This window comes from Trachurus japonicus, chromosome 22 (assembly GCF_045865225.1).
Source record: "Trachurus japonicus isolate A0001 chromosome 22, Traja_1.0".
In the NCBI taxonomy this organism is placed as follows: Eukaryota; Metazoa; Chordata; class Actinopteri; order Carangiformes; family Carangidae; genus Trachurus; species Trachurus japonicus.
Genome location: NC_140928.1, coordinates 14,146,786 through 14,163,912, shown reverse-complemented (window position 1 = coordinate 14,163,912; position 17,127 = coordinate 14,146,786). Strand labels below are relative to the sequence as shown.

At 41.7% G+C, this 17,127-nt stretch overlaps 1 protein-coding gene across 5 annotated transcripts in view; it reads left to right on the top strand.

Moving 5' to 3' along the window:
- The window catches only part of rps6ka1 (ribosomal protein S6 kinase a, polypeptide 1), a 50,711-nt gene that overhangs the window by 30,674 nt on the left and 2,910 nt on the right, over positions 1 to 17,127 (top strand). For 3 of the 5 annotated variants that reach the window (XM_085767466.1, XM_085767470.1, XM_085767471.1), the window contains 17 exons: positions 9,779 to 9,895; positions 10,023 to 10,104; positions 11,008 to 11,088; positions 11,228 to 11,307; positions 11,469 to 11,575; positions 12,420 to 12,457; positions 13,001 to 13,143; positions 13,252 to 13,322; positions 13,452 to 13,540; positions 13,696 to 13,760; positions 13,879 to 13,981; positions 14,230 to 14,360; positions 14,630 to 14,755; positions 14,917 to 15,006; positions 15,136 to 15,294; positions 16,668 to 16,829; positions 16,978 to 17,054. In XM_085767466.1, the coding sequence (XP_085623592.1) occupies positions 9,779 to 9,895; positions 10,023 to 10,104; positions 11,008 to 11,088; positions 11,228 to 11,307; positions 11,469 to 11,575; positions 12,420 to 12,457; positions 13,001 to 13,143; positions 13,252 to 13,322; positions 13,452 to 13,540; positions 13,696 to 13,760; positions 13,879 to 13,981; positions 14,230 to 14,360; positions 14,630 to 14,755; positions 14,917 to 15,006; positions 15,136 to 15,294; positions 16,668 to 16,829; positions 16,978 to 17,054 (1,721 nt within the window). Of the gene's footprint in view, positions 1 to 5,804; positions 5,968 to 6,856; positions 6,911 to 7,811; positions 8,345 to 9,778; positions 9,896 to 10,022; positions 10,105 to 11,007; positions 11,089 to 11,227; positions 11,308 to 11,468; positions 11,576 to 12,419; positions 12,458 to 13,000; positions 13,144 to 13,251; positions 13,323 to 13,451; positions 13,541 to 13,695; positions 13,761 to 13,878; positions 13,982 to 14,229; positions 14,361 to 14,629; positions 14,756 to 14,916; positions 15,007 to 15,135; positions 15,295 to 16,667; positions 16,830 to 16,977; positions 17,055 to 17,127 lie in introns of those variants that run through there. The other 2 variants (XM_085767468.1, XM_085767467.1) reach the window with 2 other exon arrangements.

Here is a 17,127-nt window from a genome sequence, read left to right as displayed (position 1 = left end):
CACTTTTATCACAGACTCTTTCTTTATTGATATGAATGATATTGTGTCATCAAATATCTTAAGAGTATATTGAAATATCTTTAGAAAATCGGTATCACCAAAGCCTATATGTACAGAGAACCATTAACAAGATAGCATTTCATACAAGCCACCATTACCTATGTAATTGCACAATTTTTAAAATTACAGCAACAAACAGGAAACAACAGAGGCTGCTGTGCACACGGTGTACCAATATGTGCACATCCACATGTGTGCCCAGACTCCTCACAGACTGTGCGAGCAGTACGGGTAGTTTAAATTGACAAACATGGTGACAGATCTATATTCTGGACTACGCGACGCAGCAGTTACCTCCCTCATCATCTTTTTCATTCTATCAAGATTTCATTGGAGAAGAAGTGACTCCTGATCTTCACGTTTTTGTGTCTGTGCCAGAACACTTACTCATCTTGGCTGTGTGTTGGGTATAAGGATACAGGACTTCAGTTGAAAAATGGGCTTCAGAAGGATTTTCATTCATACTGGTTCAACACTGTCTGGCAAACATTTACGGTACTAACCACCGAACAAATGCTGGTAAGTGTTGGCTGTGCCCCCATCTTTGATCTGGAAAGCAGGCACTTATTTTTGTCTTTCTGCATTTTATCACATAGCCTATTTTTATATCAACAACAGGTCGTTGCCTCTTTTCCTCGCTCTTGTGATTCAGTCATTAACTCTATGTGCAGACACAGCTGTTTGTTACTGGCGAGCTTTTGAAGAACCAAATGTATGCTACCTGCCCGGTGCCAAACAACAGACGGACACAGTTAGCAACCAGCAGGTGAAGCATTTAGGAGCCAAAGAGCCAGATAATTCCCTCAGGAGCAGGTGCAGAAAACAGAAGGAAAAACAGAGTAAATGCTGGACTTTCATTTGATGAATAGCTATAAACACAACTCCAGATGAATGATAGTGTTACCCTGGGTCTGCTGGGAGTGTCCTTGGGAAACTTACTAAAATGTTCCGCTAATCTTTACTGTAGCTATTGCTCATGTAGCATTGTTTTTACCACTTTCAACTACCAAAAAAAACAGCAATTGATATTTGATGGATAAATAAAGTGCAAATCGATACATAGTTTAATATCCATTCTCTGATGATGAATTTGGATTGTATCTTCAAACCTAGTTTGTGCATTAATATGTTTCTTCCTTTGTATGCTTTTAAATAAAGTAAGGAGATGTAACTAAAGACTCCAGATGTATATCCAAGTTCTTGTCTTACCTCACTGGAGGAGAATGAGGGTGTGGCTGCTTAGGCTGGTTAAATATTGGCCATAAAAGGCCTTGTCATAAGTTTGTTATCAATGAAATTAAGTTATCTACTAATAATCAGACATGTTGTTGAAGGCACAAAAGGATCAAAAGTGTTTTTAAAGACAAGTTCAGGAAGGATGCATACACCAGTGTTTTGATTCATGACCTGTGTGAGTTGTGTTTTGAGTCGTCTTTGCTGAGTGGGTAGGCTGATATTTAAGGAAAGAGTGGAACCACGAGAGAGAGGAAGCAGGAAGTATTGACTGAAATATGAAGTTGCTATTTTGGACTGCTCCGCCTGGTGTGAAGAGTTTGAACTATGAGAGCGGGGATGGTTGAGCGATGACATAGAAATTGGAGACAAGCGAGGGGAAGCTCAGGGGATGTTATTGTTTATTCGTTTATGGGTTGAACTTGAATTAATCTCTGACAAGACATTTGTATGACATCCAGAAATTCACACACGGAGAAATTATACCATTGCAATCTATAAATAAAGTTATGTTTTAATAGAGTTGGATGACACATGATAAAAGTATTGAACGCACTGAGGAGAATCTGTACAGCTGATTTGACAGAGTAGTTCTACCTCCTACCTGTGTGTGTTAGTGTGAGTGGATGGTTCAGAAGGCTCATCCACCTGGATCAATTTCTATTACTGTCTTTTTTTCCCTGTGTCATCATTCCACTGTGTTAAACACAACATAATTTGATTGTAATTTCATAGCTGCATTAGAATTGTAATTATTAAGAATACAGTGTCATCATGGTGACAGCCCTGTGCCCCCACACTTACATGCAGATGTGTCTCTGTATTTCTTGCATGGTGCTGTAGAGTGCTACACATTTCCTCTGCAGTCAGCCAGCTAAGCTTCAACTCCGATGACCTCATTGTGTATATATCACCAGCATCCATTCCACTCGTCCTGTTCTCTCTCTCTGTCTCATCTATCTCTCCCACTTATCTTCCTATCCCTCGCTTTTGTTCTCTTCTCTCTGTCCTTCCTGCCACTTCTGTCCCTTGTTTTTTTTTTGTCTTTTTAATGCATTTATTGACCATTGTTGCCACTTTAGATATTACACAAGACCATTATGGCTTCATGTCAACTGGCCCGGTGCTGAACTGCCTATCATCTTACTGCTATCCTTTGCTGCAGCTATTAATATTACAGATGCCAATGCAGGATTTCCTGTAGCATCTGTGCTAATCCTGTGCTACCTCTGCTACATTTCCTGTACCATACACTTCACTTGTCCATGGCATCTGATATAAAACTAGCCTATAATAAACCCGTGCCCGTCGTGACTTGTTCAGAGGACATTTGCTGTTGTCACTCAGTGATGCCATGTGATGCGGTGTGTTGTGAATGTAGTCGGTTGTTTTATAAAAACATGTTTGTTTTGTTGATGATGGGACAGATGGCAAAGTCTGCTATAGGATGGGTATTAACCCCAATGCTCCCCTCCACCAAGGGGTCAAGGGGCAAAACAACAGCCTCTCTGTTCTTCTTTCTTTTTTATGTCTGCAGTTCTTTTGTATGTAAAATGCACCACTTTTATATACTGTATAGTATAATATGTATATCCATTATTTGGACTGCTCCGACTTGTGATACTGTATATGCAATTAATTTAGTTTGTTGGCAGCATTCTTTAATGTTTGTTGTTCCTAAAAGTTCATCCATTTGCTACTGTCTCTTCCCAAACATTTGTCTTTCATCTGTCTGTGGCATAACAGCAGCCAAACTTGCAAAGACGGAGATAATCACATAATGTAGTGAGGGATTAAGACTTTCAGTATGTGCGCTGCTGCTAGGCCTTTGTTCTTTGTAAGCCTGTGGGTAATTCTGTCAGTTTGAACTTAAACTTTTTATTTCTTTCCCTCCATCTCTCTCTTTTCTCCAGATACTCTTTAAATCTGTTCTCTGCCTACCTGCCCCAGGCTGAGTTAGTATTAAAGTACCATGATGGGATGTTTGAGGACAGCATTTGGACCAGGTGAATGTCCCTCTGCAGCTTTACTCTTTATTTTTTCTGTCCGCCTGTCAGTCATGGCTGTCACAGCAGGTGCTGCTAGAGGGCATAAAAAGAGAGTGAGAGAACAAACAGGACAGGGGAAAGGACAAAGGGAAGGTGGACAGATGGAGAGGCTGTTGGGCAAAGTGAAAAGAGGGTGTGTCACAGGAACAGCCTGTTCATCATGGGGACAAAAAAAAAGGAAAAACGAATGTGAAAGAAACGAGCTGAAAGAATGAGTCAGCTCTGCCATCCCAAATACAGCGGCGCTCTGCAGGCCCATGCCATCAGAGTTGATGACAGGGGAGAGAGGAGAGAGTTTCAGACTGATAGAGACAGAGAGAGACATTCCTGTCTCTCACCTGACAGATTTGGGTGACTGCCTGCAGACATGTCTGGACTTTCGTGCTTGAAGACACACACAAACCTCATTTGGTGTCCCTTAACTAGTTATGTGTTGCTAAACTAGAAATCCCATCTGTGTAGAAAGATGTATAATCAAACTGGAAAGCTGTAGACATATAATGCAGCTCAAGCTTCCATTATTCTCTTTATCTTTATCTATTATAAAGTACTTTTAAAGTAGTGACTAATGGCTTTTGATGAATCATTTACTAATGCTTTTTATAAGAACAGTAACAGCTGCACTGGTCATCTGTTTTGTTTTGTTTTTTGAAACAGCAATCAATCCAAGTCAATAGGTATACATGAGTCAGAGTAGACTAGACTAATGAGCAGGTATTGCATGGTGCCAGCAAGCCAAAAGGTGCACTGACCTGGGCAAGATAAATCAAGTCTGCAGATAGAAATGTTATGAACGTTATTAGAATTTTTTTTCACATGAAACACAAAGCTGAAGTTGGGTAAACTTAATGATTAATTATGATTAATTACTTGTTAGTAGATCAAGCCTTGAAATGCTTTAGGAAGGGTTTATGGAGAAAATGATGCCTAAAAATATGGCACACATTCTCACAGTGGTATTATTTTTGACACACTGCCTACAATATTTTCAAGAGTCACCTTTTCTCTTCAGCTCTAATTACATAATCACAAAATCTTAGTCACAGTCAGAGCATTGCTGCAAAGTACCTATGCAGTTTATTTTTCCCCTGTGTGTGTGCGTGTCTGTGTGTGTGCATGCTCACACGTCTAGTGTAGGATATTTGTTTTCACTGTAATGAGACTGAGCCACAGTTGGCTGGATGTATGTTTAGATTGCTCTGTCTCCCTCCATGTACACCAGTCATTTACGCTGTCTCCAGCACTGGACTTTCTCTCTTTCTCTCCTCCTCTCTGTTCCAACAGTCAGAGCTGTCAGGCGTTTGAGATCATGCAGGTTGCTGCCGCTCTGTTTTCCAGGACAGAGCGGAGGCTCGAGCGGCAAACGGAGACAACAGACAAAACACTGTGATTGTCTCGTCTTTTTCACATCACTTACACAACTTCTTTCCTTGTGTTTACACACCATTTCGATTGTACTTTCTCTCTTTCTTTTTACATCCTGTCTTATTTTTTTATGAATCTTCTGAACCTTATCATCACATTCAGTAGGTTAGGCCTTTTTACGTAAATGCTTTAAGATGCTTGGACCAGTTAGGGCTGTTGTGGACCTTAAACCCGTGTGACCTTTACTGCTGTGATTGGACAGCTTTGGAGCTGCAGACCGGCCTCAGCCACCTCCCACATGCTCCCTCTCTGTCTCGCTTTATGTCTCCCTCAGTGTAATTGATGTCAGAGCCAACAAGGGGATCTGCAGGAGGCATGAGCTAACAATGTGAACATGCCCTTACTTGGCTTAAAGCTCATAGATCTCAGAGCACTGTTCTCCACAGCACTTCCCCACTGGCCTGGCTGCAGACTTGGACTTACACTGGCCCCTAGTGTTTAGTGAGCGTCATTACACCACAACTGCCTGCCAGAAGGTGCATCTGCTTTTTTAGCTATCACAAGAGAGGCACAAGTCAGTAAAAGCGTGTTTAATCATCAAAGAAAACCTTGAAATACAGCAGATGCATTTGGTTGTAGTCTTGCCAGATGAGACTCTAGTGGAAATTGTGTTTGAAATCTGCATAAATGACATTTTCTCCCTGTTGGGTGCATCAGTGTGAAGTCAGTGCTCCTCTGCGGCTCTGTGAGCTCCTGTGGATGCAAACAGAAACTTGTGTAATCACACACACGGAGCTTAGATATGCAAAGCGAAATCTCTGCTTTGTTTGACTTGACGGTAATTGTTGCACGCTCTGGGAACAGTGTTGTTTCCCCTTCTCGTCCTCTCTCATTCCACCACTCCCAGCCTATGCTGCTTTTTCCCCAATGAAGCAACACTCCCTGGAAATAACCCCCCCCACCCCCCCACCCCCCACCCTCGGACCTGATAAGTCTGCAGCTCGTGTCCATTTTTACAACTTCACCTCACTTCCCGTTTTGCAGCGTATGTAGAAGCAGGCAGATTTTCATCTTTGTCATTGTGGTATTGCATACAGCCAGTGTTGGCTAATTGTGTCACAAAAAGCCAGTGAGGGTGACTCTCTGTCTCTCTGACACCAGTCACAGCATCATTGACATGGAAATATCTGGACACAGGCATGTGGAGCTTTCTATTCCGCACCAAAACTCGCTTACGACAGGCAAGTGGCCACTTCTTCGTGTATGTTTGAGGAGAAGTTAGCATCTGTATGCTTGTGTTATATATATGTGTGAGTGTCTGAGTGTCAGTGGTGCCGGGGTGATCGATGTGAGGGGACTTGCCCGAAGCTTTATGCAGCTGTGTGTGTGTGTGTGTGTGAGTGCGTGTGTGTGGTGTGATATTTTGGGATGAGAGGAAGGGGTTTCATCTGTGAGGGTGGATGTGAAGCTGAGCTGCCGTCCTCTCAGCTGGGCAGTGAGAGGAAATGCAGGGGGACATGTTTATTGTGCACTTCCTCTAAGCCTCAATCAAAAACGCTTAGTTTAAAAAAAAAAAAAACTCAAACCAGCGTCCTTTCATTCATGAAGTGCAACTGATTTTCCCAGTCGAGGGATGCGCTTTCTGTTTCAGTGTGACCTAGTGTTCAGCTCATCCCTTGTTGCACTACATAGTCAAACAGAACCAGCAACAAAACTGAAACTACTCATTCAAAACCATTTTTATATGCTGAAACAATACAGAGACTCAGTATCAGAGTCCTGTGACTCTGTGCAGTCGAGCACAAAACACCATTAGAAAGAATCATTTCTGGACTGCTCTAAATTCAGAATCTGTCATATAGTAATTATTGCTAGGAAGCTCGCCCCCCCCCCCTGCTGTGACGGTGTTGGAGTTATCGAGCAGGAAGGAAGTGAAATCGTTTCGAGAAAAGAGGAAGTGAGAACTAGGAGGGAAAAGAGGTTTCCTGTCACCAGTGTGAACGCACTCGTACCCTCCTCTGTGTTTGCGCATGCGTGTGTGTGTGTAAGTGAGGTGTACCTGCAAGGATGAATTGTGTATCCATCTGTTAAACCAAATACATGTGTTCTGTGTGTAACCCATATTAACACCAGCATGCTCCCCCTCTCAGCACGAGTCTCATATTACCTGGATAGAGAAGGACTTTGCCAGTATTAGAGGCCAGGTAAGCTCTGACCATTTTCTGCAGCCTCTTTCTCAGCAGCTCCTCCCTCGCTGAGCAAACGCACTCCAGCTTTATTGTTGTTGCCTACAGCTACATGTCTGCAATTTGTCCACTTCGCACAAGCGCACTTTTTCATTTTCGCCCCTGAAAATCGAAATCGGCAATTGCAGCAATCCAAAAAAAAGAAAAAAGCAACAACTTCTCAAGTGCGATGATAGGTTGGTGAAAGCTACGTCTGCCGAAAGCTCGATTATGCCACTGCTTGGTCAAGAGAGAAGTTGACTCATGCCCCGGATTTATATGGATGTGCAATGGCCTGTTCTCTCTCAAGTGTCTGCAGAGAGGGCAATAAAGAGCGATGGAGGAAAGGGCGCTTTAGGAGTGGTGAGGGCTGTTTTAAGAGACAGGATGGGCAGGAATAGACTGTTATGAGAGGGAAGACAGGGACATGCCCGGCCAGAGGCAGGAAAATCTCTGTCATCTGCAGGCAGCAGTGAGATGTCTGAATCGTCACCTCAGTCTCTCTCCCCCCCTCCCCTCCTTTCCTCCCTCCCAGCCACTTACTGTGTTGAATTGTGGGTAAAGGGAAGTGGCACAGAGTTTGGGTTTTGGAATCAAGGTAGTTGTGGTAGTTGTGTAATTTCCAATCATGGGAGCAGAGAAAAAGTTGATTTCCACCAGTCTCTCTTTTTTTTTTTTTGCTTTGTTGTTTAACCCACCCACCCACCCAACCCTCTCTCTCTCTCTCTGTCTCTCTGTCTCTCTCTCTCTCTCTCTCTCTCTCTCTCTCTCTTGCTCTTGCTCTCTCTCTCTGCCACAAGTGTGTGTGTGTGTGTGTGTGTGTTTGGGGTTGGTTGGGTGCAGGACTGTGAGAAGCAGGCTCTTCCTTCCTGCATGCTTTGGTTCCAGTTCACTTCAGATTCAGTCAGTCACTGAGGACACACCAGGCAAATCAGACCAACACAGAGAGAAAGAGAGAGGGAGGCAGACAGAGGGAGGACAGCAACGATAATGAAGATGAAGAGTTAATAAAATATATAGCAGGCGGCCCCTGTAGAGAGAATAGATAAAGGGCACAGCCTGACAGATTGTTTTTTTTTTCTATATTTACTGCGCTTCACAGAACTAATCCTAACATGAGTGCAGAGATGAGTCTGAAGAGTGCCGGTGGTGAGATGAGGTGAGGTTTAAAGTGATTTATGTGAGGTAGAGCGGTGTTTGCCTCGTCACGGACAATGGCCGGGATGATAAAACGGTCTGAGAGATGCTGAGATGGAGAAGGACAGGAGAAAGTTCAGGCTGCTGAACTTTCTGACCCTCTACTTGCCCAAAAAGAACAAAGCTTCAAGCGACAGCCCCGCTCACTGCCACAGCTGCAGATCAACAGCTGCAACAGACACCAACACTTTACCTGCACCAAGGAACCCCTGGACGGTAAAGTGACACCTCATCTTTGATAAAGTGCAGGTAGAGCCCGGTGAGATGTTAGTGGTGTTTTGATGTTTTTAAGCTGAGAGGTTGCATCTATTAATAATGCAAAGACTTTACGCTGCTGTACTTGCTGTCATTTGTGGCTGTTTAAAAAGCAAGGTGCAGCCCAAAGCTTGCATGTTCAACTCTGGTTTCCTGTTGTCAAATAAAGTCCCGGGCTGTGGTGGTTTATGGTGTTTACTGTTGATGGTGTATTATCGAAACTTTGATCAAGGCATCACCGTTCAATCAGTCTGTCAGTCTTGCAGACTTTTTTTCTCAGTGATGCATCTGCTGATTATTTTTCATTAATCAGATGTTTTTTTCGTTTTCTTCATCTCATTCATTGGTTCACATTCACAGTGTCAGAATAATGAGAAATGTCCCTTGTGACTTCACAGCAGAAGGTTGAAGAATGAATGCTTGATAAATCCCTAGAATGAGTTTCTAACTGAATATTTATCAGCTTACTTACTGATCAATCAAATAACAGTTTGATCTTGAATTTAAAATGATACTTATTCATAATTGTCGTGTTTTTATTTTATGCTGCAAACTGCTTACAGCCAAATTTCTCAACCAATCAACTGTTTTGTGTGTTTGTTTGATTAATTAAGTAATTGTTCTGATATAATGATTTCAGCTCTACTTTGTAGCCCTAAATTTACACATGAAAACCTCTGAGCAGCTGCGAACTTCCTGGTAGAAAAGTTGAAAACAGTGTTGTTGCCCATGCCCTCCAAACAGCTGAATTGAAAATGCTCCCTAGAGTGTAACCATTGCTGTGTGTCTTGGTGTAGTAGGGGCTGTGGTGATCATAAGCACAGAGATGTGAGGCTGGTCTCTAGAAAGCTACTTGTTGTTGTGGATGATGTTGATGTTTAGGTACATCTGTGCTGGGTGTCGATGACTTGTGGTTTGGTTGACACCAGGTCAGATTCGATTCACGTCTTCATTGGGTTGAGTTCTCACCAGGGCCAGCAGAGCGAGCTCCACCCAAAAGACAAACAAAGCAGAACGTTGAGCCATAACAACAAACAAAGAATAAAATGAACAGTTTGAGTTTGAGTTTTGCATTGCACTTTTTTTTTCTTTTACAATTTCACCAGGTTCACAGTTTTTTTACTTCTATTTTATGTCGCAGTCATCACCATTTCCAGAAAACCCTCTTAAAAACACACACACACACATACACTGTGCCCACTGGGTGTAATCACTCTTACACACACATCGCTCTTTGCTGTGCTTCCTCTTTCTGAGCGTTTTATTTTTGATGTTATTTACAGCAGCAGAAACTCTTATGACAGAAACCTACTCTGACACTTCACTGTTTTATCAATTTGTTTTGCCATCACTGACGCTTTTATGCTTCTTTCTCCTCTGTTTTCCACTCTGCAGGAAGATGGAGACATCAAGGAGATCAACATTACCCATGTGGTCAAAGAGGGCTCAGAGAAGGCTGACGCCTCTCAGTTTGAGCTGCTCAAAGTGTTGGGACAGGGATCCTTTGGCAAGGTAACACACTCACACACAAACAACACTCTAAACTCCTCCTTTAGCTCATCTTCCTTCTCCCTCCTTTATTCTTTCAGACTCTCTAACTGGTTTTGTTGCTGTTTTTTTGTTTTTCTGCATATTACAGGTATTCCTGGTGCGAAAGGTGACGCCTCCAGATGCGAACCAGCTCTATGCCATGAAGGTGCTCAAGAAGGCCACACTCAAAGGTACAGTGGCACGTGATGATACTGAAGGGTGTTTATCACGATGGCATGTTGGCATTGTGGTTACAGAAACTCCCATAACTGAGAGGTGTGAGTTCACATAAACCCCAAGTGAACCTCATCTGAACCCATCAGTAGGTGCCCTGGCAGATTTTCCCACACTCCCTCACACCTGCGTGAATTGTACAAACGTGTGTGTATTTATTGTTTTGACATTTTGGAAAATGAATTGACTGTAATAATCTCTAATGTCAGTTTTAAGTGAATTAATTTTTTTTTGGATTTGAGGCAGGTAATCAGAAAAAATAAGCATTTAAAAAAAAGAAATTCTGTTGAACAAATATTTTCTGACATCTGCTTGAAACTCACAGATTTAATGGATAATGGCGACAATCATAAGTTAGAAATGTGTATTTATTGTGAGGGCGTAGGTTTTCAAAAAACTTTCTATTTTACTTTGCTCCTCTTCAGATGAAGGTACCCCCAGTTTCACATAAAAGACTTGCTGCTTTTCCTGTAACTCAAAAGGAATAAGACATTGTGGTGTGTTAGACCACCACCACTTGCTTGTGTGTCACTGACACTGTGTGATTCATTTTCTTCCACAAGCATCAAGGTGTTGAGATGTGTTCACACAACCCACACCCCATATCGATGTGATGGCTCTCAAATGTGCAGATTTACACATTTTATTTGCATGGTGAAGTAGAAATTATACGTCCGGATTCACTTTAGACTTTACAACAGAGTTGTTCTTCCTGCGGAAACACAGCGTCTATACAACAATGAATCGCTGTGTCCTTGACTGCAGACAACAGTGTTTTGCAGTTGAACTTGCACTGTTTGTGTTGAAGTTTTTCAGATAAGCACATAAAACTGAACTGTATTCTCTTATTCATCCTTCAGTGAGAGATCGTGTGAGGACCAAGATGGAGAGAGATATCCTGGCAGACGTCAACCACCCGTTTGTTGTCAAACTGCACTATGGTGAGTCAGCCTGAAGATTCAAACCTAGAAAACATTTTGTTGGCTCTGCTGCACTGATGTCACTGTTTTATCTGTTTTTTTCTTCTGATTTACAGTTAAATCCAATTTGACTGAAAGTTGTTCTTGTGTGTGTTTGTAGCTTTCCAAACTGAGGGGAAGTTGTACTTGATCCTGGACTTCCTCAGAGGAGGAGATCTCTTCACCAGACTCTCTAAAGAGGTGAGAGTGATTAGATTGGGATGTTTTTGCTGACTGGGCTTTTTTTTCTCTTCAGCCATAAGCCCACTCGTATATTTTACTTGATATTAAATATTTATCTAATTTTGTTTCTCCAGCTCTAATGGTATTATTCTTTTTCACTGTGTCATGCTCTCTCCCAGGTGATGTTCACAGAGGAGGATGTCAAGTTTTATCTGGCAGAGTTGGCGTTAGGACTGGACCACCTCCACAGCCTGGGCATCATTTACAGAGACCTTAAACCTGAAAAGTAAGAAACAGTGACGGGAATTGAATCATACACATACAAATACATATTTGGATATCAAGATCTGAGTCATCATTGATCTTTCAATTAATCCAGTAAATAGGAGATGACACGGTTTCACATTTGCTAAATCAGATCTCAGAACACATGTGGGTTCTTGTAACCTATATGGAAAAGCTTTTATTGCTGCTGCTGTGCTCTCTGAAGAAGCTTTTTTATTTGGAGTAATCTAATAAATGATGCATCACCAAACAACCTGGACAGTCAGTGATGCAGTTTTTTATTCAGTGCTTATAATTATATGAAACCTATTTACTCCATGATAGATACTATGAAAGGCACCTGGTGGAATTTTCCATGCAGAGCTGTCATTCCTCACCAAACTGTGATATATGTGTGTTTTTAAGCAGAAACTAACATTATAAAAGCAAACCTGCCTCATTAAACATTAGCAAATCCCTTTTTAAGTGTTGAACCATGCGTCATTTACATTAGCTTGCCGTTTTCTTCTCTCCATTTTAATTGCTACTTCTTTTTTACGGTACATTAGTTCCACCAGCTGATGTTTATTCTCCGATGTTCAATCTGCTGTTCCCCCTGTGTTTGTGGCGTGCATGTGCGCCCTCACGTATGTAGTGATAGAAAACAATACACATTTTTCAATTATTACTCTGCGGTGCTGCTACAGGGCTCCATTAAAGGTTGTTTATATGTTTTTATAGCGATAAGCGACACTACAGCACATAAAAAAAAAGTTGGTACCAGTGTCAGCAATGTGTGATGTGTCTTAATATGTTCACACCTTCTAAGACACTATTTTTTTTTTACATTTGATGTTTTCTTTCAGCATTCTCCTGGATGAAGAGGGTCATATCAAACTCACAGGTGAGGCTCCTGCTCCTTCTTTTACACCCAGCCTCTTTACCAAACACACACACAACACACACACTCTCCTCTCATCCACCCTCTCGACCTTCATTACTCACCATGTGGTGACAGCTTTATCTCGCTGACTCATGAGTTCTGCATATGGGCCCGTATGTGTTCCCCGAGTTAATTATTACACTTTATCTTATCGTCGTCCATAATCACGGCCATTTATTTACCCCGGGTCCTGCCGCCATTGAACTAAAGGTGACCTTAGGAAGCTTAGGAAGACACACTGCTGAATCTTCAGAGGGATGAACACAGACATGAAGATAAAGTGTAGTGAGATGGAATATGAGATTCATCCTTCTGCTAAATATATAGTGGTGTCTGGTATCTTTTATTTACTTCATCATGGCAGTAATTAAAAAGAAAATTGAACAAGAGAGGGTCTGTTACTCAGCTACGAGACACTGATTCACATTGACAGAATAAAATAGTGTGGTACATTCAGATGCTGTAAAGTGATGCATTGACTCTTCCCTGCATTTTTTTTTTCAGATTTTGGTTTGTGCAAAGAAGCTATTGATCATGAAAAGAAAGCGTATTCCTTCTGTGGAACTGTGGAGTACATGGCACCAGAGGTTGTGAACAGGCAGGGACACGACCACAGCGCCGACTGGTGGTCATTTGGAGTATTAATGGTAAAAATAAAAATAAATCATTTTTTATTTTAGACTTGAAGAAAAGAGTAGCAAGTAAACGATTATGCATCTTGGATTGTAAATGCTTGTTATATGTTTTTTTCCCAGTTTGAGATGTTGACAGGAGCGCTGCCATTTCAAGGGAAGGACCGCAAAGAAACTATGAACCTCATTCTGAAGTGAGTATCCTCTGGATGGAAGAAGAAAAATCTAACACAGAAACCTGCAGTAGTTATTCCAAAAAGAAAAAAAAATCTTGATTTCTGGTGAAATAATATAAGCTGAGTGTCGTCTGTCTCTCCCTGCAGGGCACGTCTGGGAATGCCTCAGTTCCTGAGTGCAGAGGCCCAGTCTCTGCTCCGGGCTTTGTTCAAGAGAAACCCTGCCAACAGACTGGGTAAGTACCAGCTCATGAACATGCCTGTCACAGATGGCAGCAGACAGTATCAGCCTGTTTGACACAGTTTCAGAAAGAAGGGTGTTTGTTCAGAAATGTGTCATTGTTCTGTGGCTGAGATTCACGTGACTAAATGATGATATTTTTGCAAACAGGATCTTGTGCTGACGGTGCAGAGGAGATCAAACGACATGGCTTCTTCTCCACCATAGACTGGAATGTGAGTGTTGTGATATTTTAATACATGCACAATAGAAACTACAGACTTGAGAGGATTTTCCTCTGGCTGTGGTACAATCACCTGTATAACATGAGTGAGGGTCTTTTCTTACTTGCAGAAACTCTTCAGGAGAGAAATGAAGCCTCCATTCAGACCAGCAGTGGCGCGCCCGGACGATACTTTCTACTTTGACTCTGAGTTCACCTCCCGCACCCCTAAAGGTCAGAGGTCAAAGCAGAGAGAAGAACTGTGCTGTCTTATGAAATGACCCATGTGTATTTCCCACCTGGGGTTACTCCATGAAAAAAGAAGCTGAAAAGAAAAATCAATACAGGATTTCGATTTAAGGGAGACGCAGTGCTGAGTTCAACACTATTAAAATGCAGTAGAACATAATCATAACAGTGCTTGTCTATAGCAGTGGCTCATCACCAGCATCGGCAGCAACACTTGTATTATTATATTACAGATTCCCCCGGGGTGCCCCCAAGTGCTGGAGCTCACCAGCTTTTCAGAGGCTTCAGCTTCATCGCGTCGACTCTGTTGGATGAGGAAGGCTCAGTGGAGCCAGTACAGCCTACACCACATCCAGTTGTCCAGGTCAGACTAACTGTCTCGGCGTAACTGCACGGTTCAACATGTGGCTAAATAGCGGTTGTGAAAGAGGAAAGAGGAAAACTAAGTGCATACCACGGTGTTAGATCCTGTTTGATTCCTGGCGGGAGCAGAAATTAGCTTAACATGTTGTTAAAAATGGATTTAGCTTATCTCCTGAAAACCATCAGCATCTCTCTGGCTTGTCAGCTCTGTCAGTCCGTCACGCCTCTCCACTCACCGCCTATCTTCAAATCTCAACTCTTCCTCTGCAGCAATTGCACGGGAAAAACCTGCTGTTCAGCGATGGCTACGTACTGAAGGAAGACATCGGCATGGGCTCCTTCTCCGTCTGTAAACGATGCATCCACAAAACCACCAACACAGAGTACGCTGTCAAGGTACGAACACACACCGGGTGTACGAACTACACAGGTCGTGCTGTGTGTGTAATATTTTTTTGTATTATTCTAGAATACAACTCAAGGAAGGATGCTTAATCATATTAAATACTGTATGCTTTGTTTATTAGTTAATGGGTGGGCTTCTCTGTAATTGACAGATGATTGACAAGACCAGTACAGATCCTTCTGAGGAGATAGAGATTCTACTTAGATATGGACAGCACCCCAACATCATCACACTGAAGGATGTGAGTATAAAGACCCACTACTGTTTGCCTCAGGCGTTAAATGTACTGAATGTCGCAGGTGGAGATCGTCATCGTAATCTTTTTCCCCGTGTGTGTGTGTGTGTGTGTGTGTTTGTGTATCTGCGTCAGGTGTACGATAACGGTAAGCAGGTGTTCCTGGTGACGGAGCTGATGCGCGGTGGCGAGCTGCTGGATCGGATCCTCAGGCAGAAGTTCTTCTCGGAGAGAGAGGCCAGCGCCGTGCTTCACACCATCACCAGGACTGTGGAGTACCTGCACTCACAGGGGGTGAGGATACCTAGCATATTATTATGTTGTTTAATTGTTTTATTTTTTTTAAAAATGAGTTGAGTTGGTGAGTAAAGACAAACAAAGCAGAATCCAAAACAGATTCTAAAATGGTGAAGTAAACGTCAGGGATGCTGTGCTATGAGCAGAAATAAAGGAACTAGTTCAGATAAAGTGCAGAAGTTGTTTATCAAAATACGGTGAAAAACATGTCCCTGCACTTTCCAGACACACAAATGCTTGAAAATTTAAAAAGATCATCCACATTAAACCAAAATTATGTAATTTAAAACCATTTTAAATGATGATGATAATTTCAGTTTATATATTTACTGTTTTGTTTTATTTTTTTCAGTTTTAATTTCCTTTGTACCTAAAAAAAACACTTGTCCCACTGCCATTGTTCAACGCTATTGGACAGTGTAAAAATATTTCCTCTTTTTTGTTTAAAAAAAAAAAAAGTGGTCAATAATGAGCAAACACTGGGCTTAATATATGAATAAAATTAAATCTAAATGGGCTGTTTAATAATAAAAATATTTTAAAAAGAATTCTGTCCTTCGATTTGGTGTCATTGGTGTTACTGGTATCACAGACCATTATTTTGAAAGGTTAAGAATATGTAAGAGAACTCCCAAGGTCAGAAAGAAGAAGAAGAAAAAGAGCCATTTAAGACAATACATTGTGAGTGTCTCTTTCATGAGTAAAAAGTAAGATATTTCCAATTAAAATGTCATTTTTCAATGTGGTTCTTTTTTTGTGTCATTGGTGTTACTTTGATTTGCGCTATAATGAAATATTTTTATGGAAAAAAAACAGTTTAATAAGTATAATTTATAGATTTTAAGGTGCTAACTCATGCTGGCTTTGAGCTAACTTGGACACTATTTTGTGTAATTAGCCTTTTATAGATATTTGTCATTGGTGTTACTGTCATTGGTGTTACCATGTGGTAACACCAATGACAGAAAACTCAATACGTTTGATAGATGAAAAAAAAAGAAAAATATTATAGTTGTCCATTATAGTTGGTAACATGGTCAACATGCTAATAAATAGTTCCCACTAAATTAAATTTGTGAAAACTGAATTAAAATTTTTTACTTTTTTGACTCGGAAAATCACCGTATTTTGATAATGACCAGGTGCCTCAGGCTTGCTAGTGTTTGGCAACTTCCCTTTCAATTTGCAATGGACTACTGTTCTGAATAAGTAGTAGGCTATTATTTCTTTTTTACTTGCGCAATATTTTCTTTACCTTTTGTGACAAGGATTTTAAACTGTGCTCATTGGACCTCAGTTCACAGCAGAAAACACAACTTTTAGGTGCACATGGACATGGTTTCCTTACTCTGTGATCTCTCACTCTCCAGGTGGTGCACAGAGACCTGAAGCCCAGCAACATCCTCTACGTTGACGAGTCTGGGAATCCAGAGTCGATCAGGATCTGTGACTTTGGCTTCGCTAAGCAGCTGCGTGCCAACAACGGCCTGCTGATGACCCCGTGCTACACTGCTAACTTTGTGGCGCCTGAGGTGAGCGGGGTCTCGTGCAGTCACTCTTGCGCTTGTATTGTGAAGACTGTCTCTAGCGTACTGTGAAACTGTGAATAATTAATTAAAACATAACAGCGACAGACGCCGAAATAAAATGTGTGTGTGACTATCTGTGACTACATCAAAGGTGTTGAAGCGTCAGGGCTACGATGAGGGATGTGACATCTGGAGTCTGGGAGTCTTACTGTACACCATGCTGGCTGGGTAAATGGAAACACACACACACACTCTTGTCTGATAGGTTTCTGTTCCTCACTGACCACACTCATTGTATCAC